Here is a 27,276-nt window from a genome sequence, read left to right as displayed (position 1 = left end):
TCTGTCTCAAAAAAAAAAAAAAATTGAATTACCATGCGATCCAACAATTCAACCCCTATGTATGTACCCTCCCCAAATAAAAATGGGCTCTCAAACAAATACATGTACATGCATGTTCATAGTAGCATTATTCACAAAGCCAAAAGATGCAAACAGCCCCAATGTCCATAGATGAATAAACTGTGGCATACATGATACACACACACACACGCACACACATATACATATACACACACAAACACTATTCAGTCATAAAAAGGAATAAAGTCTGTTACATGCTACCTGAGGATGAACCTTGAAAACATGCTAAGTGAAAGACACAAAAGTCCACACACTGTGATTCCGTTTATATGAAGTATCTAAAGTAAGTAAATATAGAGACAGAAGTAGACTGGTAATTGCCAGGGGCTGGGGGAAGAGGGCATTGGGAAGAAACGTCTCAATGGGTATGGGGTTTTTCTTTCGGAATGAGGAAAATGTTTTGGAACTAGACAGAGGTGGTGGTTGCTCAGCATTGTGAATTCACTAAATGCCACTGAAATGCCCACTTTAAAATGGTAAATTTTATGTTATGTGAATTTCACCTTAAGTTAAAAAAAAAAAAAAGTAAAACTACTCAGACAACGCCAAATTATTGACAATCTCAACCTACCCCACAGACCCCAAATCCTGGAACCACAACCCTCTAGGCCAATTCTCAGGTCAGGCAGCAATTTATTCCTGTTCAATTTTATGCAGAGCTCCTGGTGGCTCTGAAGCGCCCTAGGGAACAGACCAGGAACATTCTCATGGTGTTAGCTCACATCGGGCCATTAGTGCTCCTTTAATGTGAGAACAGCCGGGAGGAGGAGGGGATGTGGACCTAAAACTACAAGAAAGAGTGTCCTCGAAGCCTATGTCCTACCGCCCCACGCTGCTGCCAGGCCCGCAGGAAGATGACAGGCCCGGCCTCCACTCCTTCTAAGGTCGTCGCTTAGTTCCGACGTCGGGATGACCCTGTCATCCACGCGGCGTGAAGGCCACCCTCCCCGCGCGCCCGGGACTCCAGGTGGGGCCCCAGTGGACGAGGGAACGCGGCGTCGCCCACCGGGCGTGGCCTGGGCGGGCGTGGGGCGGGGCCTGGGCCGGCGCCGGGTCCGGCCGGGCGCTCAGCCAGCTGCGTAAACTCCGCTGGAGCGCGGCGGCGGAGCAGGTGAGCGGGCGGTGCCGGGGGGTGCCCAGGCCAGGGCCCTGTCGCCTGTGGCGCTGAGGGCCCGGGGTGGGGCTGCGCCCTGAGGGCCCGGCCCTGCCCTCCGCACGCCTCTGGCCACGGTCCCTTCCCCGGCTGCGGGTCTGCGGCCCCTGCGTGCGCAGCGCTCCTGGCCTCTGCGGCCAGCGCGGGGGCGGAGAGAGGAGAGTGCCCGGCAGGCGGCGGCTGGGCCGGCCCGGAACTGGGTCGTGGAAGGATCGCGGGGAGCGGCCCTCAGGCCTTCGGCCTCACTGCGTCCCCACTTCCCTGCGCCCGCCTGCCGCCGAGCCCCGGCTGGGGGTGGGCGCGGCGCGAGCTGTTAAAGGGCCGGTGCATTTAAAGGAGCGGTGCACGTGGGTCTCTGAGGCGTGTAGCAGGCGGGGGCGTTTTGTTCTTCCTCTTTCTCGCCGGAGACCTCCGTTGCGCCGAGTCCATTCGGCCTCCAGCACCCGGTCCTGGGCATGCTTTCCCCGGGAAGGAGGCGCGCGGGGGCTCTGCCCGCACGTGAGGGGCAGGGCCGCAGTCTGAAGCCTAGAGCCGGTTTCTGTTAGCAGCGGTGTTTGGCTGTTTTATCAGGCATTTCCAGCAGTGAGGAGACAGCCAGAAGCAAGCTTTTGGAGCTGAAGGAACCTGAGACAGAAGCTAGTCCCCCCCTCCGAATTTTACTAATGAAGAAACTGAGGCCACAGAGCTAAAGTGACTTTTCCCAAGGTCGCCCAGGTAGGATATAGCAGAGCCAGGCTTCGACCCCAGTGTCCTGGCTTCTAGATCTGCTGTCCATCCCTCCGAGCAGACCTCACCCCTGTTTATTGCCTTAATAAGTATTCCCTTTGAAAGGTATGAACGGTGTTGAGTGAAGTAACTGCATCCCTATTTACAAATGGAGAACCTGAGAGCATTCCATAGAGACGATTGTAGACTAACTTAACTCAGAAGCGACAGCCTGGGGTTGCCAAGGCTGTCTACGAAGTAACTTGATTAGGACCGACCCCAGCTTCCAGTAAGGAAGCCTCTGATGCCTCTGTAGCCAATTCTGCAGACACCTGAGCCTCCAAGGCCTTCAGCCAAGACCTTTGGCGGTAATTGGAGTCTCGGGATAAGCTGCTTCAGGTGTGTGAGCCTCAGGTTCTTCTCTCCTGAATGTGGTTGTGGGCAGGCGGTGACTGGCGCAGGTGCAGAAGGGGCCTGGTTCTTGGCCCCAGCTCAGAGCTGCGTCCTCAGGACGCCCACGTTGAGCCTTGGGTTCCAGGGCAGAGACTGGAGTGAGGGCTTGGGGGCATGTTGCTTTGAAGTGGGATGGATGTATCAGGTTTTTGGGGAAAACTCTGTACCCTTTGGTGTTGAAGTGCCCATGTGCCAAGTCTTGAGTCCAGCATGTTCACATGTGGGGAGTGAGTGGCTTGTTCCTGTCTATTTGAAAGAGCAGCAAGGAGGAGGAGGAGCAAGGGCTAGGGGCTGCTGCTGGGGTGCCTGGAGCTGTGGTGCATAATGTCACACCTGTCTCCCCTCCGTAGCTGCTCACCGTCGCCCCAAGGGGGGTTTGCCTCTTGCCTACTTTGGCCTTTCTCTGTTATCGATGTTAATAATGACATATATCTCGCTTATGAGTTGGTCATAATAAAAAGCCATCTTGTACAGAATATTAGAATTTAAGATCTTAAGAATTTCAATGACACTGAAATAGTTTATTATTACCTTTTTACGGAAGAGGAAACAAGTTCAGGGAGTTAAGCAGCTAGTCCAGTTATGTGGCTTCAGTGCTTTAAGCACCAGGATTTGAACATAGCTGGCTACACTGTCTTTATCTCTTGAGTTTTTGCGCAGGAGGTTCCTGTATTCAACTCCTACCCGTGTCTCTCCACTACTGCTGGGAAAGTTTTGTGGAGTCCCCATGAGCAACTTCCTGACAAACAAACAAAATTTTTTTAAAGAAACCAAAGCAGTGTGTGTAGGTCACATGCAGTGTGTCTAATGAAAACATCTCTGGCGGGTTTTCAGCTGTTGCTTTGACTTTCGGACACTGTTTAGTTGGGGACTGATAAGACAGCAAGTATTTCTGCAAGTATTCCCACCTGTTCTATTCCCAGCTGCCACAGCTGCGGAAAGGCGGGGGTGAGGCTGAGAGGCCCCGAGAGGAACATTTTCCACTGGGCTCCAATCCTGGAGATGGGATGACCATCATGTTAATGTCTGGAGAAAAGAATGATTTCAGGCTGGGTGCTGTGGCTCACGTCTGTAATCCCAGCACTTTGGGAGGCCGAGGTGGGTGGATCACCTGAGGTCAGAAGTTCGAGACCAGCCTGACCAACATGGAGAAACCCCATCTTTACTAAAAATACAAAATTAGCCAGGCGTGGTGGCACATGCCTGTAATCCCAGCTACTCAGGAGGCTGAGGCAGGAGAATCGCTTGAACCCAGGAGGCGGAGGTTGCGGTGAGCCGAGATCGGGCCATGGCACTCCAGCCTGGGCAACAAGAGCAAAACTCCATCTCAAAAAAAAAAAATGGTTTCACATCAGTCCTCAGGAAAGATCAGATGTCAGTGAGGGAGATCATTTCTTGAGAGCCTCTTCACTGAGTGGGAGAATGGGCTGCTTGTTCATCTTTGTGAAAATTCTAGAACGGGAAGAACAATTCAAAGGGTGTCCACCATTCTGCTATACCTTAACCAGAAACTTACTGGGACTCTTTTTAAAATAAAAGTAATTCATGTTTATTCTAGAAAATTCGGGAAAAAATTTTTTTTTTGAGATGGAGTTTCACTCTTGTTGCCCAGGCTGGAGTGCGATGGTATGATCTCAGCTCACTGCAACCTCTGCTTGCCGGGTTCCAGCGACTCTCCTGCCTCAGCCTCCTGGGTAGCTGGGATTACAGGTGCCTGCCACCACTCCCAGCTAATTTTTGTATTTTTATTAGAGGCGGGGTTTCACCATGTTGGCCAGGCTGGTCTCAAACTCCTGACCTCAGGTGATCCGCCAACCTTGGCCTCCCAAAGTGCTGGTATTACAAGCATAAGCCATTGCGCCGGGCTGAGATAACCACTCTTAACATGCATTTCCTTCCACACTGTTCACATATGCATATTTATCTATTAAAACAATAGAGGGAGGGAACCGTAGGTGAAGTTTGTGTATCCTATTTTTTCTGTTATGCCTTCAGAATTTTCCTTTTATTGAGTACTCATGGAAAAGCAGATTTGATGGGTGTGTAGAGCATTTGAATTATTTATCCTACCAGTCCCACAGCAGGACACTTTCCCACCCTCCCTTTTGCCCGAGAGAAGTAGTGCCCTCTGTCCTCCCCATGCCCATATGTGGGCACTCCCCACCATGGAGCCAAACCTACCTGGGCAAGTAGCAGAGGGAGAGCAGAGTGAGCCCTGGGGGCAGGAGAGAGACTTGAGAGTTTTGAGGTGACAGATGAGCTGGTGAGTGAGTGATTAGGGAGCATTTCTTGACACATACCTGCCCGTGGTGAAGGCATGTGCCTTGTGAGTGTGCTCCCAGAAAGCCTGTGTAGTGTGTGGTGGGCCTGCCTGTGTGACCAAACCCTGGCCACTGGGTACGTGACCCTCACAAGTGCTGACTGGGCTGAGAAGAGCTCCTTGATGGGCAGTTTGGAGACTTGAGTTGTAACTGTGGCTTTTGGCCATGGGACATTAACTGATTACTTTTGCCCCTCTAGGCTTCAGTTGTCCTTAATTATAATACAGGGAGCTGACTAGGTGGCGTTGATGGCCTTTAAGGTCCTTGCCAGCTCTGACATTGTCCTATGGATATGTCCTTTCATTTGATAATATGTTTACGTGGCCATAGTGCCTGGGGCTGGGCCGGGAATGGAAACTTGATCTCTGGGGCCTGGCCTTTGAAGCCAGTTCATGTGTCTGGTGGTTCAGCAGATCCGTAACTTTCCAAGAGGCACATCCATAGGCTACCGTGTCCTCTCTCACTGTGTCCCTCCTCCATTTCATCTTCTTTATAACTACCACTTATTGAACATCTACTGTGTGCTGGACACTTTACAGGTTATCTCTAGGTTTTACGATAATCTTGCAAGGTATGCCTGTTCTGCTTTTTACAGCAGAGGAAATGAGCTGTGTCAGATTAGACTGTCTGAGGCCTCTTGGCCAGGGAGTATGTGGTTCAAATCACATAGGCAGGCGATCTGAACCCTGTCAGTCTCCAAAGCCTCTGCTTTTGACCACTGACTTGCTGCTGCTTGTTTAAAAATAAATGTGTTTCTGGAGCCTACTCCAGAGGGGCGTGCTAAGGGCTCCCTCTCCCACTTCCCCACAAACCACCCTTTTCCCTGGCTGCTTCAGGAAATGAGAGAACTCTGCCTGGGCCCCAGGCACTTCTGAGTGGGACAGGGCTGTTAGAGGTAAGTCTAGAGCCTGGCCCAAAATTCAGGAGGCTCCATCAGGGGGCCCCTGGGGCCTGTGGTCCGGGAGGGTGGTAGGGCAGTACCTCACTTCCCTTTGAGACTCAGGCCCCAGCTCTGGCTTAGGCCAGGGAGAACCATCCCCAAGTGGTATGTGTTACTATATGAGCTGAGATGGATGGTCAGCTGGACCAAATACATAGTCGGGTACCCAGGGCCAGGGGGAGGAAGGTGAGCAGGGAAGCTGTGGGCAATTGTCTGGGTATCACCTGACCTTAGCAAACTCTTCCTTATTTTAAGCGAGGACGTGGGACTTCTCAGACGTCAGGAGAGTGATGTGAGGGAGCTGTGTGACCATAGAAAGTGACGTGTTAAAAACCAGCGCTGCCCTCTTTGAAAGCCAGGGAGCATCATTCATTTAGCCTGCTGAGAAGAAGAAACCAAGTGTCCGGGATTCAGACCTTTCTGCGGCCCCAAGTGTTCGTGGTAAGTGCAGTGACTCCCAACCTGCTTTTGAACCGGCTTTTTCCATTAGGATTTTCTCCGTGGAGGCAGATTTCCATGGGGGTTTGCTGTGGCATTTTGAAATCTGTTTCTTACCTAGTTCCATTGGCCTTAAATGTTAAGGCCAAAGCCTTTACATTTCTCTGTAATGAAAAGAAGGTCGAGGAAATTGGGTCATTGGGTTTCCATAATGATTGCAGGAACTGCTGACACAAGCACGGCTGGGGAGATTCTCTAGGTCAGACTCCCTTGGTTTGGCTAATTCAGCAGTTTGATCCCATTCAGCTGATTAATGGGAATGTGCAGTGGCTTCTTTGGATGTTTGATTTTGCATCCTAATCCAAAGCAGCTATCAGCCTCAGCACTTCCTTGTTGGAAGGCTTTCCAGAACGTAGTCTATGCTGGACACTTCCTTCTGCCTCTCTGCATTTTCCTGCCACTTCTCTAGAGAATGGGATGCAGGGGGTGGGAGACGGGGAAAGCTGGTTGCTGTGTGGCTGATGGGACTTGACATCACCCAGCCCCACCCCCACCTGCCCGTGAGTCAGCCTCCGGGGAGAGTTCATCGCGTCACCGGCACTCTAATGTGGACAAACATCTAGCAGTGTTGTTTATCTGCACACGTTTGGGTGGTGATTTTTCCCTCCAAGGATTTCAGAGCACCAGCAGGCTTCAGAGCAGACTTAGGTGGCTTGCAAAGCAGGCCCTTAGGAATTCAGAGGGAATCAGAAGTCCATCCCAGATGCTCTGTTTTCCTTCAGGAGCTAGGTAAATCAGAGGGGCTGAGGGACAAATGAAAAAAGTCACAGCTTTTGAGTCCCATCTGCTCCTCCTGGCCAATGAGAGGGGATCTGGGAGGGGCAGATGTAGAGGAAAATCTGTCTAAATGTTGATGCTCGTTATTTTCCTTTAAAGAATTAATAGCCTAAAATAAACCCTACAGATACAGTCTGTGTTTATTATGGCGACTTAGAGAAATGCAGAAAAATATAAAGAAAATAAAAACCACTCTTGGTTCTACCATGCAAAGATAATCACCTTTAATGTTTTGTAATATTTCCGGTCCTTTATATACATACATTTTATAAGGACATTCAGATGATTAGGTTCGTAAAGTTTTATGTTCTGTTAAATTTAACAGCGTGTCATTGTTCAGATTTTTAAATGTTTGAAATAAGATTTTTGGTGGTCCTGTCACAGTCTCCATGAAGTAGCATTTCAGGATCGAAAGGTATGCAGTGTTTAAAGTGTTGATTCTTACTCCTTTCAGTTAAGGCCAGTGCAGTTTGTCCAGGTAGTGACTGAGACCCAGTTTTTCCACACTCTCCTCCGCAGTGGGCATTGTTTTGGGCCTTTTTCAGCCCAAGAGCTCTCTTCTCCCCATGCCGCTCTGCTGGTCTGAGATTTTTCCACGCCTCTTCCTCCCTAGTTGCTCTCTGACCAGACTCTAGGTATTCAGGAGAAAGTGTTCATTGTCTCACTCTCTCATGTGGCTATCAAGTAGTGCCAAGCAGTGAGAGGGTGAAGGTGGGTGGGTGAGGGACACTCACCTTGCTGAGAAAGGGCCCCAGCCTGTTCGGGTGATTATAAAGCAGAGACAGTGCCAGGAAAAGTCTGACACTGGCTGAGAATCACCCGGGGACCAACCATCCCGAATGTGGATCCCTGACACTGGGTGAGGATGGAGCTTGGAGATCTGCATTTTTAATAAGCAGCCTAGCAGAGTGGTGAAGAGTCCAGACACAGACTACCTAGGTCCAAGGGTAACCTTGAGCTAATTACTTTTTAGCCTCTGTTTCCTCATCAGTACCATGGGGAAGAATAGTAGCACCTTGCTCCAGGATCATGATGTTTAGTGCCGGCTAAGGGCTCAGCAGGTGCTGGTCCATCTCCACCAGCCCCCAGTGGCCTGGGCCACCTTTGAGAAACAGTGATCCTAAGGGATTCAGCATTTCCTAAGTTGGTGCCTCCCACCTGTCACCCCCACCCCACCAGGCTAGGAGGGTTGTGATTAGAGGGTGCCCTTGCTGTGACAGCTGAGACTAGCTCTTCCCTGATTATTCCTTAATGACAGCTCTCTCCTTCCCTGCTTTCTTGAAGTCTTGGTCCTCGTTGTTGTGGGCACAGCTTCAGGGGAGGCCTTGGAGGAATTTTTGAAAGTGGAATGAGGGAAGCAGCCTGCTCAAGGGAACACTTGTTTTCTGGTGAGGAGGCCGCATGTATGAATGACGTTTGTGGGTTAGAAAGCATGTTTTGTAGTTTTTCCTTGTTTCTTCCTGAAGACATGTCAGGTCTTGATGAGACCGGGCCTGGGCACAGGGCAGGCAGTCAGCGAGTGTGGATGATGACGACAGTGGTCACCAGGTCACTGTCTAGACCAGGTCACTGTCTAGCGCAGTGTCACATGGAAAGGGTATGGTCCTTTAACCCTACCCTCCCCAGCACAACTATCACAGATGTCAGGGAACCTCTGCTCACAGAACTGCTTTCCAGGGATTGTCTTTTTTTTTCTTTTTCTTTTTCTTTCTTTTTTTTTTGAGACAGAGTCTCACTCTGTCGCCCAGGCTGAAGTGCAGTGGTGCGATCTCAGCTCACTGCAGCCTCCGCCTCCTGGGTTCAAGTGATTATCTTGCTACAGCCTTCTGAGTAGCTGGGATTACAGGTGCCTGCCACCATGTCCAGCTAATTTTTGTATTTTTATTAGAGACGGGGTTTCCCCATGTTGGCTAGGCTGGTCTTGAACTCCTGACCTCAGGTGATCTGCCCACCTCAGACAGGCATGAGCACCGCACCCAGCCCCAGGGAGTGTCTTATTAGTGGTTGGCAACTGAATGGAGACGTGGGAATTGTAAGGAACTGATTCTACTTGATCCTGGGTCCCCTGCTTCTCCATCTTCACCCACCCATCAGCTCCCTTTCTCCTTTAAATAGGCACCTTTGCTCTCTGCTTATCCATTTTTGTTGTGCATTGCTATTTGGGAGCCTAAGAAACACAACATCCTCTGAATGCTCCAGCTGTTGTGGGTCTGAAGGGTGAGCCTGCCCTCTGTCACTGGAGGCTGCAGCCTGTGGCTTTTTAGGTACAGGGACTCCCAGAACTGCTCCTCCAGTCATAGCAGAGATAAATCACAGGAGCTTAAGAGGCATGGGAAGAACAGAGGGAGGAGATCGTAGCTTCCCTGTTCATTCACACCCAAAACAAAACTGTCATGCTAGAAAAGGAGGTATTAAAAGAGCCACCTGTACAGCCTCGTATCTCATCCAGCACACTGCTGCAGATGGAATATTATGATTTAGCTTGAGAAAATGCAGCAACTCTTTGTTGTGGTGCCCCTCTTTGAGTAAGAGTGAATTCCCCATTGCCAGAGTGGATAGTGAGGGAAACCCTGGGTCCAGGCAGGAGTCTGTTTAGGATTTATCTAGTGAGGCTGAGCCAGAGGAGGACCTTACAGTTTTTTCTCTTCAATTTCCTTTATTTATTTATTTATTTTTGTAGAGATGGGGTTTTGCCATGTTACCCAGGCTGGTCTTGAACTCCTGGGCTCAAGCGATCCGTCTGCCTCAGCCTCCCAAACTGTTGGGATTACAGGCGTGAGCCGAGCCACCATACCCGGCCCTTCTCCTGCATTTCCACCTGATAATTTCTCTCATTTCCATAGATGATGAAGGAACTAAAGCCAAGAACTTTCCAAGGTCCTGCAGCTCTTTGGGGGATGTGAAGCTGTGCTCTATTTGTATGGATTTTGCTGGTTCCCAGAACTTCCCTGTGGCCCTGGGGCCTAGTCTGAGGGCACTCTGAGTGAAGAGGAAGGAGGGCCCACACCTCTTTTGCAAAGGCTGCTTTTGTAAAGTTCACTTCAGTTCACATCTTCCTCCTGGTCAGAAAGCTTTGGGGGCTCTCCTCTGCTGCATTAAGCTCTTACTCCTCCATCAGGCACCAAACTCCTCCCTGGGATGGCCCATCCTACCAGGTCCCCACACTTGAGCCACATCCAATTGCTCGATATTATCAGGATAGGTTATGTTATGTTCCCAACTCATATGTTTACTTAAGTGGTTACCTCTTTCCAGAATGAGCCCCCTCCTCCAAACTCTGCCTGGTGAAATATTCCTAACCTTTGCAGCTTCACGTCCCTCTTACTTCTTGTGACCTGAGGCATCTACTCCTGACAACTGATAGACTGTGTCCCCTCCTGTCGGGTGTCCTTGTCACTACCCTCCTGGCTTTTAGCTGGCTTTGCTTCCTGCTGTTGTTACTCCTGTACTTGTCTCATCTATCCTAAACAGAAGGTGCTGCAGGCTGGGGAGTTTGTTCATGTTGAAATCCCTGCAATGGAGGTGAGCAGAGGCAGGCTCTGCCTGTGCCTCTTATTTGGGGATGAAGTTAAAGTCCCTGTGGGAATAATCCAGGCCACAGCCAGGGTTGCTGTCTTCAGAAAGAAGGGCAGCCACAGGTCTTGTTAAGGGGATTGAAATTGGCTGACTTGGTGGAAGGAACCTGCCTGCTTTGTTTAAAAACCACATATAGCTGAGTGTAGTGGTTCACACTCTGTAATACCAGTGCTTTGGGAGGCTGAGGCAGGAGGATCACTTGAGGCCAGGAGTTTGAGACTAGCTTGGGCAACAACGTGAGACCCTCATTTCTACAAAATATTTTAAAAATTAGCCTAGTATGGTGGCGTGCATCTGCAGCCCTAGCTACTGAGGAGGCTGAGGTGGGAGAATTGCTTGAACCCAGGAGTTCAAGGCTGCAGTGAGCTATGATTGCACCACTGTACTCCAGCATAAGTGACCAGTGAGACCCTGTCTCTAGAAATAAAAATTTAAAAAATCACATATATTGTGGGGTGACTAACTTGGAGACGAACTTTCAGCAGAGCGCACACCTGCTATCCCTGCCCAGGGTGTGAAGCTCAGCCCTGAGGGTCTCTGGACAGCGATAACTCAGCCTCTGTCCCCGTCTGAGATGTTGGCAGGGACTGTCAGATTTGCCAGGCATTGTTTGAAGTTCTTCCCAGCCCAGAAACCTGCATGTGTAGATTTTGGTACACTGGGTCCCCCACTTGGTACTACTGTGTGAAACCCCACTTGGCACTGTTTTAGGGGGCAGGCTTCCCTCCTGTCCCCTTGGCCTTGCCCTGGGTCCCGCCCTCAGTGGCACTTCCCCACCCCACACGTCTGCTCTCATGGCTTAGGTCTCCACTTCTAACCTCAGGAGACCTGGTCCTCAGACACCTCCTAGACAGCTTCCCCATTTTATCCCATAGACACTCAAAGGGTGAAATTCATGGTCTTTCCCGAGACTCTCTTCTCCGGTCTTCCCTGTCTTAGTCCCCACCTGGCTGCCATTCTAGACTGTGTTTTCTCTCCTGTGTCAGGTCCTGCCCTTGACCTCTTGACCCCTTCTGGACTCTGCCCTCACTTGCATCCATCCTGCTGCTGTCCTCAGCTCTCCTCACCTGCCACAGTTGTCTCTGGGGGTCACTTTCCCTCTCTGGTCAGTGGCCAGACTGACTTTTATAAACCTGGTTCAGATCTTGTCTGTCAAGATTGTCCTCAGGGTGATGTGTGTCTCCTTAACATGGTGCCTGAGACCCTGATCATCTCCACTGCTCACCCCACAGTGTGAGGCCCTCACTGGAACATTGTGCCTTCTGCCCTTCCCTCCTCCTGGGAAAACCAGTCTCCATCAGATAGGCTCTTCTCTAGAAAACATTTGTGATCTCTGAGATTTGGTTCCACTTTTGTGCTTCTGCACCTACCATCAAACACCTGGATTGTATCATTTGTCACATTAGATGATTTTTGTTTTGTTTTGTTTTAAGACAAGGGTGTTTCTTACTCATCTTTTTATCCCCAGAGCCCAGCATGATCTTTGGTGCATAATAGATGCACCACAGATGTTTGCTGATTAAATGAATGAGCACACTGACAGTTTGGAGCTGCCCTGACTTTCGTGGCTATGCGTTTTGCCCCCCGGGATGTGAGTCACCTCAGCCCAGCCCCAGGCAAGGCCGCTGCTGCCTCCATGGTAGCTCTCAAGGCCTCTTGTTTTATGGCAATCGTTTGATTGACAGGCATCTCTTGGAAGCTTTTGGGGCAGGACTTGTGTCCAAGTCTCCAGGTCGCCTCCAGCCACCCCGAGTCCTCCACTGCCTTTGTCTCACAGGAAAGTGGAACAAGGTCCTTGTGCTCCTTTTTCCAGGTGCTTCCAGAGGCAGGGCTATGCTCACATTCATGGCCTCTGACAGCGAGGAAGAAGTGTGTGATGAGCGGACTTCCCTAATGTCGGCCGAGAGCCCCACGCCGCGCTCCTGCCAGGAGGGCAGGCAGGGCCCAGAGGACGGAGAGAACACTGCCCAGTGGGTAGGTCCCACCAGCAGCTGGGGGCCTTCAAACAGGTCCCTGGGGCTACTGTACCTTACAGATGAAAACCAGACATTCATTCCCTGATGCGGGAGGGAGAAGGGAAGTAATGATGAGGATTGGCCGAAAAGGTGGGTGGCTGGCCATGATGGACCTTCCATCTGCAGGGTTTCATAGGACTCTGCGCAATCACAGCCAGAGGTGGACTTGGCAGTGGGCTGAAGGACGCTGTCCACTCTGCCACCTTGGGTTTACCTCTCTCATGCAGGTCACTGTTTCCACTGTAATAGGAGAGTTTGTTTGGATGCCTGGGTGCTAGGACAGGTAACACAGAAGCTTAGGATGGTAGCAGGGGAAGCATTTTTTGGCAGATGGCCAGACATGGTAAGTGTGAGAGGAGTCTGCCTGATACACGGTTGACTTTTGAGCTGGGGATATTTGGGCTTCACTGTGATCATCCAGCCGCCAGGGGAGGAGATTGTAACGTTAGAAAGAGTAGGATATCATTGGGAGAGCCACTTAGTTGTGTCCTTTCTCTCCCGATCAGGGCAGAACATCTGAATTTGCCTGAATCCTGTTCTCTGTTTTGCCCATTATAGAATTAAAAAATGTCTTTGTGTGGACTGTTTTCTTGCAGCCAGTCTTAATCCTGCTTGCTGAAATTTGAGCTCACTTCTCCGTGTTCTCCTTGAGAACGGAACCATCGTCCCTAAGCTCTGAGTGAAATCGCACCAGCTTAAGGCCACTGCTCTGCCACTCCTCAGCCTTTTCTTGTTTGTTATCTCCGGGAAGTTTTGTACACTTTGGTTGTTTCAGTTTCTGTTCATGAATAGTCTTCTTTCTTGGCTGAACGTCTAGATTGGGACTCTCTCTGCAGAGAACCGGTACTGAAGCAACTGTCATTTTCAGTTTTTGTTTCATTTGGCTTTTTCTTTAGCTGTTCACCTCATTAGCAAGGCAGCCCATGACCTTGACTTGCCACAGTTCCAAAACACAAATTCTTACAGATCGGTTTGTGCCAGTGTCTGGCAGGTGTCCTGCCCTCCCTCGCTACCTCCTCATTTGTGCCTGCCCACCTTCCCAGAGCCTGCGTGTTCTCAGATGTTTAACACCTGTTTAGCCTCTCTAGTTCAGAGCTACAAATTTACATGCTTGATTCTGTGGGGCAGAAAGTTCAAAGTAATTTCTTCCTCTGCAAATTCCCAGTATCTTAGTCACACTCAAAGAGAGTGTCCCTGTGCACTGACTCCTCTAGCTAGTGATTTGTCAGCCAAAAATGTTTATCTGTCTCCTGGCCTGTCTCCTCCCATATCAGTATGGCCACATGAACAGAATTGAGTGACCTCCTGAGTCCCTGTATTAGGAAAGGGAAAGATCTTTTGATTCATTAACCATTAAGTTGATTCATTAACCATTAAGTCTTGGGCCTGCAGACCATAGCAGCCTTCCTTCCTTCATTTATGGTGCTTCATCCAGCTTCTCTACTCTTGTCCTCACAAACTTTTCATGGATAGGCTGCCGTGGGGGACATTCCGCGGCCCTCACGATTTGGTTTCCCACAGAGAAGCCAGGAGAACGAGGAGGACGGTGAGGAGGACCCTGACCGCTACGTCTGTAGTGGGGTTCCCGGGCGGCCGCCAGGCCTGGAGGAAGAGCTGACCCTCAAATACGGGGCGAAGCACGTGATCATGCTGTTTGTGCCTGTCACTCTGTGCATGATCGTGGTGGTAGCCACCATCAAGTCTGTGCGCTTCTACACAGAGAAGAATGGACAGCTGTGAGTTGGGGGGCTGGGGGGAACAGGGTGGGGTGAGGGCTGAGTTGCCAGGGGGTGGGGGGCGCAGCAGCCTGTGTTGGTCACTATACCTGCAGCTCCACACCAGCAGCGGTAAAGAGCAGGGATGAAGAACCGCCCAGGTTCATGGCCTGGCTCACTGCCTCCTGGATTGTGACCTACTTGGGCATGCTGTTAACATCCCTATGCCTCAGCTTCCTTGTTCGTATAATGCATTGATAACGCAGTTACTGGGAGAATTAAGTGAGTTAATACGAGTGAAGGGCTTAGAAGTGTGTCTGCTGCACGTGAGTGCTCAGGCAAGCTGGATCCTGCCGCAGAAAGCAAGCTCTTGCTGCAAAGCACTGGGCTCCCTGTTCCTAGTCCTAGATCCTGGGCATGGCTGTGCCACTGATCCCTGTGTGACCACAAACAAATCACTTCCTCTCTGAGTCTCTGCTTCCCTGAATGTGAAACAAGGTGGTTGGACCAGATATTTCTCAGCTCACTTCCAGCCTTGTGAGGAAGACTTATAAAGCCTTTTGTTTATTTTAGTAAAATACATGCAGAGGCAGCAGCGTAGAAAAATGAGAAGCTTCCTCCACTTCTTTCCCCTCCCCTTTCTGTGGTCCTCACTGCTAAGCACCTTCTGTAAACTTTTTTTTTTTTTAAAGTTAGGGACTTTTGTTTCATTTTGTGTGTGTTGGTTTTTTTTTTGTTGTTGTTTCTTTTAAAGAAAGGAATAAGGCCAGGTGTGGTGTCTCATGCCTGTAATCCCAGCACTTTGGGAGACTGAGGTGAGAGGATTATTTGAGCCCAGGAGTTTGAGACCAGCCTGGGAAATGTGGCGAGACCCTGTCTGTACAAAAAATGCAAAAATTAGCCAGGTGTGGTGGTACATGCCTGTAGTCTCAGCTACTTGGGAGACTGAGGTGGAAGAACACCTAAGCCAAGAAGTCGAGGCTGCAGTGAGCCATGATTGCGCCACTGCACTGCAGCCTCAGCAACAGAGTGAGAACCTGTCTCAAAATTTTTTTAAAAAATTAAAAAAGAAGTAGAGTCCCATCCTCAGAAAGCTTATAGTGTGGGGGGGATTCAGCGCAGAACAGGTGAAAGCATGGAGAGAATGCAGCCAGCGGTTTGTTTGCAGCAGTCCAGGCTGGGAAGAGTGAGGTTTGAGTGAATTGCTTCCTGTGTCTGCTTCCTGAGCTTATGAGCTGCAAGGACAGCAGTTGCTTCAGCGGGTGGGGGTCGGGTAGTAGCAGGTGGAGGAGTGCTGGGCTGGGTGGAGCTGGTGGAGAGGTGTGGGTGGGTGGGGGAATGAGAATTGGATGGGTGAGAGAAGTGCCTAGGGAGCCTTTAATCCCTGTGAGGGTGGGGAAAGCAGCGGGGAGGTCATCTAGCCCTTGTCCTCACTGCTGCACTGGGCCCATTTGGCAGGCTGAGAGCCACAGGTCTGTGGTCAGGGTGCCAGGAAATGAGCTGGAGGGCAGGAACTGCTCATGGGGATGCTGCCCACACTCCATCAGGGCAGCATGTGGGCAGCATGGGCATCCCAGGCACCTCCCCTAGCAGGTCCAGAATCACTCAAGGTGGGGAGCCTCGAGGAGCAGGCAGGGCCGGGAGCATCAGCCCTTTGCCTTCTCCCTCAGCATCTACACGCCATTCACTGAGGACACAGCCTCGGTGGGCCAGCGCCTCCTCAACTCCGTGCTGAACACCCTCATCATGATCAGCGTCATCGTGGTTATGACCATCTTCTTGGTGGTGCTCTACAAGTACCGCTGCTACAAGGTGAGGCCCTGGCCCTGCCCTCCAGCCACCCCTCTCTCCGTCTGCCCCACACCATGGCGGCAGGGCCCGTGAAACAGCCGCCTTTAAAAAAACACAAATCAGAGGAAAATAGACCCAGATTTTTTGTACTCCTCCCCACCCCATCCTGTCTCCCACCGTGGATGACCTAATACTGTTGTCTTTTATTTTTATTTATTTTCTTTTTCTTGAAACATGGTCTCACTCCATTGCCCAGGCTGGAGTGCAGTGGTGCGATCATGACTCACTGCAGCCTCAACCTCCTGGGCTCAAGAAGTTCTCCCGCCCAGCCTCTCAAGTAGCTAGGAATACAGGTGTGCACCACCATACCTGGCTAATTAAAAAATTTTTTTTTGTGCAGGCTAGATCTCACAGTGTTGCCCAGGCTGGTCTCAAACTCCTGGACTCAAGTGATCTCCCACCTTGGCCTCCCAAAGTTCTGGGGTTACATGTGTGAGCCATTGCACCCAGCCTGTTGTCTTTTAAATTTACACATTATCCCACTTGAGTTCCTCATTGCAGTGTTCCAAGCATCATTTCTCATATTTCAAAGTTAATTTTGTTTTGCTTCTCTTTCTGAAGTTCTATTTTAGGCTCCCCTCACCCCGATACTTCCCCTGAAGATTTATTTTTAGTTTTCCTTTTCCTTTTCGGGCAAGGATGTGCAGAGGCCATGCTGAGGTCTTGAGCCCTGGGAGACTTTTGGGTTGTAGCTGCCTATAGCTGCCGAGTAGCCCCAGGGAGTAGTGGAAGGGCAGATCCCATCTGGCCAGAATCATGGGCACTGCCTGTCCCCAAAGATGCCATAAGCTTTTAGACAGTGGCTTCAGGCTTTTCTCCCAGGTAAGGGGTTGAACCCCTAACGTTGGAAAGGAAATTAACCTGGGCATTACCTATTTTAAAACTGTTTACACACAGGTGCCTCACAGCATTTTTTGTTCAGGCGGCTGCCATCCATGGAGCAGGTAGATAGAAGTGCAGAGTGCCCAGGCTAGAGGGATGGGACAGGGACAGTGCAGGGAGGGAGCTGAGCCCCCTTCCAGCGGGGGCAGCAGAGGGGAAAGCCATGGGAGGGGCTGCAGGATGTGTCCTGAGCTGAAGCTTATCAACAAGTAATGAGTACCAGCTGGGCATTGTGGTGCACACCTGTGGTCCCAACTACTTGGGAGACTGAGGCAGGAGGATCGCCTGACCCCAGGAGTTCAAGTCTAGCCTGGGCAATGTAAGACCCTGTCTCTAAAAAAATAATAATAAAATAAGTAACAATTACCTGTGTAACTGTGACGAGGCAGGGTTTGAACATTGCCGCTGGGAGGTTGGCAGATGGTGGGAAGCAGGGTGGAGGGCTGCTGGTTTGCAGCAGAGGATACAGATTGACTGGGGTCAAGCTAGAAATTGCATGGCAGATGTGAAGAGCTGGCCCCACTGCGGGCAGTAGGTGTCTGGTGGCCAGTCCCAGAGGCTGTGAAGAGGGGCTCAGCCATCTGTCTAGTAGGGCTTCCTTGGAGGTTCCACAATATAGGCAGATGGTGGTGGCCCGGGCAGCCAGGTGGTGGCTGGGATGAAGAGAGTTGGCAGGTCCCAGAGGCAGCCCCTTCCCCTTTTGGCTGTGTGTGCAGCAGCGCCGTGGAGGCTGCTTTTAGTCCAGGTAGACCAGGGCCACGCTGAGGTCCCAGTGGGCTGAGCTGGTGACTGATGAGTTGGTCCTCAGGGGTGAGGCTGGTGGGAAGAGATGTCACTGTCCCGCCGATGGCCAGCTAAGGGACTGGGTTAGGATCAGCCCCCTCTTGTCCTTCACTCTCCTATCCTTGGCCAGGAGAAGAGGAACAGGTCTTTCTGAGGACCTGTTTGTAGACCTTTGGGTAGGAGGGGACTTCCCAGGTTCTCTGTTGAGGCCACTCTATCTAAAATAGCACCTCAGTGAGTCTCCTATCACTGTATCCTGCTAACATTATTTTCTCCATGGCCCTCATCATTACCTGCTGATATACTGTATGTTTGTCTGTATGTCATCTAACACCCCTCACACTGGAACACAATGCCCGTGGGCAGAGACTTTGCTAGCCTTGGTTCCAGAGCCTAGAACAGTGCCTGGCAAGTAGGAGACACCCAGCATTACCTTTCTAAGTGAACCAGTAGAGATGGGGGGAGACCGCAAGGCTATGCCGGCAGACCTGAGGGAGTCTTGTCTGCATGTGCTGCAGGATGACCTGAGGGGAACTCCTTGGACTTCTGTGCCCTCTTTATCTGTAAGGTGGCCACCTGATCCCTTCCAGCATAGGCATGAAGTAGCCTAACGAAGAGCATTCAGGCTTGGGTATCAGTCCCAGGATCCTGGGGGCCTTAGAATTTGTGGCGCTTGGGGACACCTTGTGATCGTGCAATTTCTGTTGTCTAGTTCATCCATGGCTGGTTGATCATGTCTTCACTGATGCTGCTGTTCCTCTTCACCTATATCTACCTTGGGTAAGTGACAGATGAGCAGCAGGGTCCCTGGGAGCCCCTCTCCATGTGGCAGAAGTGGACATGGGCATGAGGACCTGGGTGGGGAAAGATGACCGTCGAGCTCCAGTCTTCCCCAGTGCCAGCCGTTTTGGGAACCCAGGCCTCCGTCGCCCTCTCTCATGGCCTTGACACAGGGGAGTGGAAGTGGGGCTGCATGGTGGACCACACGTTTCTGTCTCGTTCCTGATTTAAAATGAACCCTTCATGGAGAAGGCTCTCTGTGAACCCCAGGGGGATAGAAACCCCCCAAAATTTACATTCTGATTTTTAGGCTAGGCCTGGGTACTTCTGGTTTGTGGGAAAAATTATCTGTTCTATTGCCCCTTGATTTGGGATATCAGCCTGACTCAGGGGCCCAAAGAGACTGGAAGGACAAGAGAAAAACACCTTCCCAAGGACCTTTCCATGTGCACAGGGTCTTCCAGGTCATGCCCATGCACATTTCTGTGATCTGTTCCAAGCATCCCCACCTTGTTCTAGAAAATGTTGCAAATGGTAAATTGTAAGGACAGTGAAGGTTGGGGAAGGAAATGTTAGTAAAGAGGGCCAGGTTGGGACTGAATGGTGGTAAACTGCTAGGCTGTAATGCCTCCACTGAGTCCCAGTCACAGGCTCCACCTTGGTCCTGCAGGGAAGTGCTCAAGACCTACAATGTGGCCATGGACTACCCCACCCTCTTGCTGACTGTCTGGAACTTCGGGGCAGTGGGCATGGTGTGCATCCACTGGAAGGGCCCTCTGGTGCTGCAGCAGGCCTACCTCATCATGATCAGTGCGCTCATGGCCCTAGTGTTCATCAAGTACCTCCCAGAGTGGTCCGCGTGGGTCATCCTGGGCGCCATCTCTGTGTATGGTAGGTGGGCAGCAAGGCTGGTGGGGGCAGTGGGGGCGATGTCCAGGGCCAAATCGTCCCCAGTGCTGCACAAGGAGGGCAGGTGCTGAAGGGTTTGCATCCCTTTCTGCAGAGGCCTGGGTGGGATCCCTCCTGAGAGAGTCGCCTTTGTAAAACAGAGGGGGTTCCACTATTTCTGGAACACTCCTGGTGGTCTAGATAAAACGCGGTAGTCACTGAGCTCCTCATTTACTTTTTTTTTTTTTTTGAGATGGAGTCTTGCTCTGTCGCCCAGGCTGGAGTGTAGTGGCGCCATCTTGGCTGACTGCAACCTCCGCCTCCCGGGTTCAAGTGATTCTCCTGCCTCAGCCTCCCGAGTAGATAGGATTACAGGCATGTTCCACCACGCTGGGCTAATTTTTGTATTTTTAGTAGAGATGGGGTTTCACCATGTTGGCCAGGCTGATCTCGAACTCCTGACCTTGTGATTGGCCCGCCTCGGCCTCCCAAAGTACTGGGATTACAGGCATGAGCCACTACACCCAGCCTCATTTTCCATTATTACTGATATGCTGATTGAGCAAGTGCACTGTTAAGCACTGGACACGCTGTAAGTGATTTGTTCATCAAGACAGTCCTTTGGGCACCATGCATATACATAACCCCAAATGTTAGCTGCTATTTGATATTAGCATGATTATCATTGCCAGTATTGTTACTTCCATTTTAAGGTTAAAGAATTGGAGGCTCAGAGAAGTGGGACTCCCCAGCCTGGCCACCGCGTCTCGGGTGCACAGCTCCTCCATGCTTGCAGTTGCCTGCGAGGCCCTACTCTGGCTCACACCAGGGCCTGCTCTAAGTTGTGACTGGAGAATGAGAATTTGGGATGCCAGCCCAGAGGCAAGGCATGCTCTGAGAGCTCCACCCAGGGCTCCTGTGCTACAGGGCAGGCTCTTCTTCAGGGGGCTGCCTGGGGATAACTTGACAAGGATGTCTCTGTCTTCCTAGATCTCGTGGCTGTGCTGTGTCCCAAAGGGCCTCTGAGAATGCTGGTAGAAACTGCCCAGGAGAGAAATGAGCCCATATTCCCTGCCCTGATATACTCATGTGAGTGGTCCCCCCGTGCCTCTGCCTGACTCGGGGTCAGCAGGCAGCCTGTGGGGGGACAGGGGCCTGCTTCCTGGCCGTGGCTTTCAGAGTTGACTAGGTGATCCCAGGAGGGTCTCCACTTTCAGAAGCCAGGGAGGGCAGTATCTTGTTATTACACAGTAAGAAGCTTAGAAAGTTAGGACAGGAAGCAGGCATCTGCTGGGATGTGCTGCAGTCCCTGATTTCATCCAGTCCATCCTCCAGCGGCATGCTGCAGTGCAAGTTGCATTCCTGTGATCCCGCAGCCACCCCTCAGCTCTCCAGGCTCTTGAGAAGGGACTTTGGAGAGGGATTCTTCAGGGCAGGGGGTCGGGGAGCAAGGAGCTTCTGGGCTTCCTTGACAGCAGCGTGGCTGATTGGCATTAATCCTAACTGAAGGGAAGGCACACGGGATGGCCCCTGGCCTCGGGGTCAATGTGTAGAGATTTGGACTTACACATGCAGTCAACAAAGGCACATCAAGTCCCCATTTTGTGGCAGGCACTGTGCTAGGCATTGGGGGACCCAGCAGGAAAGAAGACCACAGGGTCCCAGGCCTCATGGAGCTCACAGCCCTGTGATTGTGATGCCCTCGGTCTGTTGATGGCGGGGCTTAAATAGCCTGAATTTCTGGAGCTCTGGCGTCTGCAAGGTGGCCTGGGAAAGAGTTTATGGAACAGCTACAGAGTTCTGGGTACCTTCATGCAGTTGAGGATTCGAGCCCGTAGAGGAGAATCGCCTGCGGCATGGCCCCACGGGAAAGCACATTCCAGGCGCATTCCGAGGATGAGCGGAGACCATGTATGGAAAGGTAGTGCCAGGACTGTCATGAGTGTCCCAGGGCTCTGGGGATTCACCTGTGAACAGTGAGGTCTTGGCTCTGATAGACCTGGTTCTTATGCTTTAGGAGGGGAGACAAACAGTAACAGAATAGACAAATGCAAGAGAGAGTGACTCTGGACCCCTCCCACAACGGCCTCCTAACAATGGAGCATGAGCAGATACCTGCAGGACGGAGGGTCCTGTGCAGGCTTTCTGGGATGCAGACTGGCCACCTCCCCCAGGCCCTGCAGGCAGCCACTGTTAGCACCGCCTGAGACGTGAACCTTTTCTCCTCCCCCAGCTGCCATGGTGTGGACGGTTGGCATGGCGAAGCTGGACCCCTCCTCTCAGGGTGCCCTCCAGCTCCCCTACGACCCAGAGATGGGTGAGTATCTTGGGGAGCTAACAGCCTCTCATCACTGGGGGGCAGCTCCCTACCTGCACCCAGCTCTGCTCGGCCTGGCTTCCCTGAGAGGCATGAGTTCAGGAGGGGCAGAGGGAAAGGTCCGTTGAAAACCAGCTGGACACATGCGGCTTGAAGATTCAGCAAGTGTTGGACCCTCGGTCCTCTGCCAGCCTCTGTTGCATCGTTCTGCTGGGCGTGGGTGGGTGGAGTGGGGGAAGCCCTGGTGTCAGGCGCTGGTGCTCAGGGGGACCCCTTCTTGGAGCTTTGTTCCCTGGTAACACTCTGACCAGCTGTTGTTTCTCTCCCTTGTTGTCCCCTCCTCACGGTGATGACGGACATCTTCTCCCTGGACACCCAGAAGAAGACTCCTATGACAGTTTTGGGGAGCCTTCATACCCCGAAGTCTTTGAGCCTCCCTTGACTGGCTACCCAGGGGAGGAGCTGGAGGAAGAGGAGGAAAGTAAGGTGCCCGTATTCACACGGCCTGCTTCAGCCTACGGCAGGAGTGGAGACAGAGGGCGGAGGCTCCCTGCGGCCTGGGTGGAGGAGGGCATGAGGGGAGGGGCCCCTTTTCCCATCAGAGGCATCTCTGTGAAAGTAGAAGATGCCTGCAGCGCTGGGGTCTTCTCAGCAGGCCCCATGTAGTTGTCTGGCGTGTAGTGAGTATGGGCCATGTGCCCGTGCTGTGCTGGGTGAGGCCCAGCCCTGGTGGGACCCACAGGCTAAGGAGACACGGGCAGTAATCACATAGACTGGGAAGCCAAGGACTATGAAGGGGGCCATGGGGTGGGGGAGGGGCGGCAGGAGAGCATGCCACGGGGCTTCTTGACCTGGTTGGCAGGGGTGAGAGAAAGTCAGCTGAGGAAGTAACTGCTGAGCTGAGCTCTGAAGGTTGAGTCACAGCAGTCACTAGAGGAGAGGAGCACAGGGTGGGGAGCATTTCCTGACAGACAGACTCAGGAATCAGAGGAAGCTGGGGCGGGATGCAGAGAGCAGAAGTGTGGGAGAGCCTTGCAGACAGGCCTGGAGACATGCTGAGATAGGAGTTCATCCTGGCGTCAGTACACGGTGCCTGCCTAATACCCAATGCCAGCCCACTGCAGCATGCCAGGCAGCACCCTGGAGCAGGGAGATGCTGCAGTGTTGTAACAGCCCCTGCCTTGAGAGGTGCCTTACAGGAGCAGCCTGGTGACAATGGCCTGGCATACAGGACTCCAGTGACGCGGGAGGGGCAAGCTAGGGAAAGATCCCTCTGCAGTGGGTCTCGAAGGAGGAGCAGGTGTGCACCCTCCAGGCAGGCTTGGGGGAGGTATTTATTCCAAGGCCAACTGGTGTGCTGCAGACCAGGAGTTACCACAGATCCCACGGGGCCCACAGGACTGGCCTCCCTCCAGACACCAGCCACAAGCTCTAGAGGGTCTAGATGCCACTTGTGCTTCTGACCGGCTGCAAATTTAGGGCTCCCATGACCCCCTTAGGTTCAATAACTTGCTAGAATGACTCACAGAACTCAGGAAAGCACTACACTTAAAATTGCAGTTTGTTTTTTGTTGTCGTTTGGTTTTGGAGACAGGGTCTTGCTCTGTTGCCCAGGCTGGAGTGCAGTAGCACGATTGTGGCTCACTGCAACCTTGACTTCCTGGGCTCAAGTGATCCTCCCACCTTGGCCTCCTGAGTAGCTGGGATTAAAGGCACGTGCTACCACACCTGGCTCATTTTTATATTTTTAGTAAAGACAAGGTTTCGACTTGTTGCCCGGGCTGGTTTCGAACTCCTGGGCTCAAGTGATCCACGTGCCTTGGCCTTCCAAAGTACTGGGATTATAGGTCTGAGCCACAGCACCCGGCCAAAATTAGTTTTATTATAAGAGATGCAACTCAGGACCAGCCAAATGAAGAGACAGTGAAGAAGTAATGCTGATGGATCACACCTGGTGGGGGAAGGATGACAGCTGGGGCCAGGAGCAGGAGGGACACCTGCAGGGCTGGAAGGGCAGGGGAGGTGGGCCTCCATGGTTTGTGTTTATTGCATAACCATTTTTATTGCCTACAGTGAGCAAAGTTATCCTATAAGCAAGTGTCAGGGACCATTGCATTAAGAAAACAAACGAGAGCATTTTGGAAGCTCTAATTTCCTGATCAGTAATGGGTAGACTAATTCCCAGTTATATTTACCTGTTGTAAGGTGAAAGGGTCTTCAGAGGACCTCTGTCTTGGTGTTATATGTGCTTTTGAATGTATTGAAATTAAATTCCCTAAAAATCTGTGATTCAGACTTCATACTAAATTGTACAGCAGTGCCCAGCCCAAGGCCTTGCATTTCTGTTTGTTGTTTTCTTTACTCTCTAAGTGCCCAACACTGGTTTTACCTGAGTTTCAGAACTGCCCGCTTTTCTCTGCCAAGGTTGTAAGTCACCCAGTCCACAGGTGTCCCCTGCTTTCCCACTGGCCACTGATTTGGGGAGGCAGCTGTCCATGTCCCCAGTCCACATCATAGCTTCTAGAGGCCAGGTGGGGTGGGCTGGGCTGGGCTGGGCAAGAGCGGCTGGGCCTTCTGGGCCAGAGTTTCTCTTCTTTTTCCATTCTGTGCGCGCCTCTTCAGTACGGGTTACTGTCTCTCCTCACACAGGGGGCGTGAAGCTTGGCCTCGGGGACTTCATCTTCTACAGTGTGCTGGTGGGCAAGGCGGCTGCCACGGGCAGTGGGGACTGGAATACCACGCTGGCCTGCTTCGTGGCCATCCTCATTGTGAGTGGCTGGGGATGCGTCCAACTGCCTCGTGGTGGGGGCCCCCAGGGTCCTTATTGTGGTGGGGGCAGGTCCCAGGATCCCTGGGGATTTTTCATTTCTTCTCTTCCCTCTGAGGGACAAGAGCAGGGAGCGGGGCTGGAAGGGTCAGCTTGAAACCGAGGCTCACAGGTGGTGTGCTCGCCCCTAGGTGGGCTCCAGCCTGTGGAGGACAGTGCAGGGGAGGGTGAGGAGTGTACCAGCCCCAGCGTGGCTGAGCACACAGCCTCCAGGCCGAGGACCCAGCTGACAGCTTTGCGCAGTGATGATACCCTCGAGGTGGTTGTGATGACATCAGATTTGCAGAAAAGAAAATTGCTTAAGGGCCTTGCCCATGGGCGCAAAGCTAGTATGGACCATGTTTTCCCCTCCTCCATGCCACTGAGACACCACAGGGTCTGAATCTGGGGCACTAGGGGTGGCCCCGTTACTGTGAACCACAGCAGTGAAATGTGGAGGCCCTGTAGTCAGTTAACGTGGCCAGATACACATAATGGGGAGACCTCCTGCCGTGACTTCATCTCAGAGATTTCGCTGTCACGTTAGAGGAGGAGGAGCGTCTGAGCCGTGCGCTTGGCGTCTGCCCCTTAGTGAAAACCCTGGGCATGGCATGATTAAGGTTGATGCTCCAGTGTCCAGAAGGTTTTCTTTTTGCCCACAAGTATATCAGGGATGGGATGGTGGACCCAGGCTCCTCCACCACCAGACTGCCTCACCTGAGCCCTGCTGGCCCCAAAGATATAGAAGGCACCCTGGTTCCCTGTGCTCACCTGGACCACTGCCTGCGTCAGCTGGGTCAGGGGAGGATGGGCAGCCCCCACACCTGCTTCCCAGGGGCAGGTTGCCTGGTGGCTCTGATTCCCTTGGTGCCAGCTGCTGAGAACCTTACTGCCATTTCAGTTGAGCCCACCTAGCTCTCATATAAATACATGTTCCCTGAGGGCATCTTACCATCCCATGTGACCACTCCAGCCAGACAGGGGAGGCAGCACGGCCTCGGGGCACAGCACTGCTCCAGGAGTCAGGAGGCCTGCCTTCTGGTTCACTCACTAACAGGTGGGGTGATCTGATGGGGGTGAGAACTTCTGCCCTTAACACCTCAAGAGCTGTTGCAGGACCAGGGAAGATAATGGGGTGTCTAGCGCCGTTATCCGACTGGTCCTCGAACAAGCTCCCGCGCCCAGGGACTAGACCATGACTCACAGCTCCTGTCCACACCAGGGATCACCACGCTTACCCTCCCCTCCATGTCCTGCAGGGCTTGTGTCTGACCCTCCTGCTGCTTGCTGTGTTCAAGAAGGCGCTGCCCGCCCTCCCCATCTCCATCACGTTCGGGCTCATCTTTTACTTCTCCACGGACAACCTGGTGCGGCCGTTCATGGACACGCTGGCCTCCCATCAGCTCTACATCTGAGGGACATGGTGTGCCACAGGCTGCAAGCTGCAGGGAATTTTCATTGGATGCAGTTGTATAGTTTTACACTCTAGTGCCATATATTTTTAAGACTTTTCTTTCCTTAAAAAATAAAGTACGTGTTTACTTGGTGAGGAGGAAGCAGAACCAGCTCTTTGGTGCCAGCTGTTTCATCACCAGACTTTGGCTCCCGCTTTGGGGAGCGCCTCGCTTCACGGACAGGAAGCACAGCAGGTTTATCCAGATGAACTGAGAAGGTCAGATTAGGGCGGGGAGAAGAGCATCCGGCATGAGGGCTGAGATGCGCAAAGATGTGCCTCTGATCAGGACCAGGACCGTGTGCTTGGGAGTGGCCCCTGGCACCTGGGTGCTCTGGCTGGAGAGGAAAAGCCAGTTCCCTACGAGGAGTGTTCCCAATGCTTTGTCCATGATGTCCTTGTTATTTTATTGCCTTTAGAAACTGAGTCCTGTTCTTGTTACGGCAGTCACACTGCTGGGAAGTGGCTTAATAGTAATATCAATAAATAGATGAGTCCTGTTAGAATCTTGAAGTTTGGTTCATTGTAAATGTTGACCCCTCTCCCTGCATCTTGGGCACCCCTGGGATAACTTGTGCTGTGAGCCCAGGATGGAGGCAGTTTGCCCTGTTTGAAGGAGCTTTTAATGATCTCGCCTCTCTGCACACATTTCTTTAACTAGAAAGTTTCCTAAGCCAAGGAGTTAGGAGAGCAGGGTGGCCTGACATCTGCCAGCCCTGAGCTGTAAGGCTGTGGATGCTGAGCAGGTCCCTGGACTCAGTTGTGCACGGTGGCACAGACACTGCCAGATGGTTGCCAAAACATCCAGTGGTTCCTTCAGCAAGTGTTCACCCTCTGTAGAAGTCTGTGAGGGCCTGAGCTCAGAAACCACTCTCCTTTCCTTCTCTGGCTTTGGCCCTGGGCACTGTGGTGGGAGAGTGGACAGTTTGGCTTTGCCTTCACTGTACATCAATCATGGGTTGCAAAGAGAATCTCAGAAGTGCCTCTTCCTGAGCACAGTGGCTCACACCTGTAATCCCAATACTTCGGGAGGTCGAGGCGGAAGGATCACTTGAGCCCAGGAGTTTGAGACCAGCCGGGGCAACATAGTGAGACTTTGTACAAAAAAAATTTTAAAAATTAGCCAAGCATGGTGGCATGCCCCTGTAGTCTCAGCTACTCTGGAGGCTGAGGTGGGAGGATCACTTAAGCCCAGGAGGCTGAGGCTGCAATGAGCCAAGATCAAGCAGGTGTTAGGTATATCAGACAGCTGAGAAGACGCAAGTGTGCCCTGGGGTTCAAA

General features: G+C 52.0%; 1 protein-coding gene and 1 long non-coding RNA gene across 6 annotated transcripts in view; one reads left to right on the top strand and one right to left on the bottom strand.

The window, feature by feature from the left end:
• LOC117977320 (uncharacterized) overlaps window positions 1-1,040 on the bottom strand; it is an 81,522-nt gene extending 80,482 nt beyond the window's left edge. The window contains exon 1 of the long non-coding RNA XR_004668434.2: window positions 905-1,040. This is a non-coding gene — a long non-coding RNA (uncharacterized LOC117977320). The remainder of the gene's footprint in view (window positions 1-904) is intronic.
• Window positions 1,041-1,054: 14 nt separating this feature from the next.
• PSEN2 (presenilin 2) lies at window positions 1,055-26,500 on the top strand. 5 transcript variants are annotated; one of them, XM_034947957.1, is made up of 13 exons: window positions 1,060-1,192; window positions 1,805-1,948; window positions 5,909-6,094; window positions 12,318-12,478; window positions 14,041-14,255; window positions 15,905-16,046; window positions 18,463-18,530; window positions 19,201-19,421; window positions 20,409-20,507; window positions 21,652-21,735; window positions 22,118-22,216; window positions 24,385-24,503; window positions 25,801-26,500. In XM_034947957.1, exons 4-13 carry the CDS (start codon window positions 12,338-12,340, stop codon window positions 25,954-25,956), a joined length of 1,344 nt encoding a protein of 447 aa, XP_034803848.1. In that variant the 5' UTR covers window positions 1,060-1,192; window positions 1,805-1,948; window positions 5,909-6,094; window positions 12,318-12,337; the 3' UTR covers window positions 25,957-26,500. The 5 variants fall into 5 exon arrangements, with proteins under 5 accessions (XP_054963352.1, XP_034803844.1, XP_034803848.1 ...); XM_034947940.1 differs by having other exon boundaries at window positions 22,115-22,216; XM_055107377.1 differs by lacking the exon at window positions 1,805-1,948 and having other exon boundaries at window positions 1,055-1,192.
• The last annotated feature ends 776 nt before the right edge of the window (window positions 26,501-27,276 follow it).

Source organism: Pan paniscus, chromosome 1 (genome assembly GCF_029289425.2).
Source record: "Pan paniscus chromosome 1, NHGRI_mPanPan1-v2.0_pri, whole genome shotgun sequence".
Classification (NCBI taxonomy): Eukaryota; Metazoa; Chordata; class Mammalia; order Primates; family Hominidae; genus Pan; species Pan paniscus.
This window is presented reverse-complemented; position numbering and strand designations above follow the sequence as displayed.

Excerpts from the sequence above, each read along its gene's own strand:
- PSEN2 (XM_034947953.1), top strand. The coding sequence starts at position 12,338 with ATGCTCACATTCATGGCCTCTGACAGCGAGGAAGAAGTGTGTGATGAG. Across the intron at positions 21,736-22,114 it reads CCCCTACGACCCAGAGATGG|AAGAAGACTCCTATGACAGT; the intron begins GTGAGTATCTTG and ends CTGGACACCCAG. Across the intron at positions 22,217-24,384 it reads GCTGGAGGAAGAGGAGGAAA|GGGGCGTGAAGCTTGGCCTC; the intron begins GTAAGGTGCCCG and ends CTCCTCACACAG.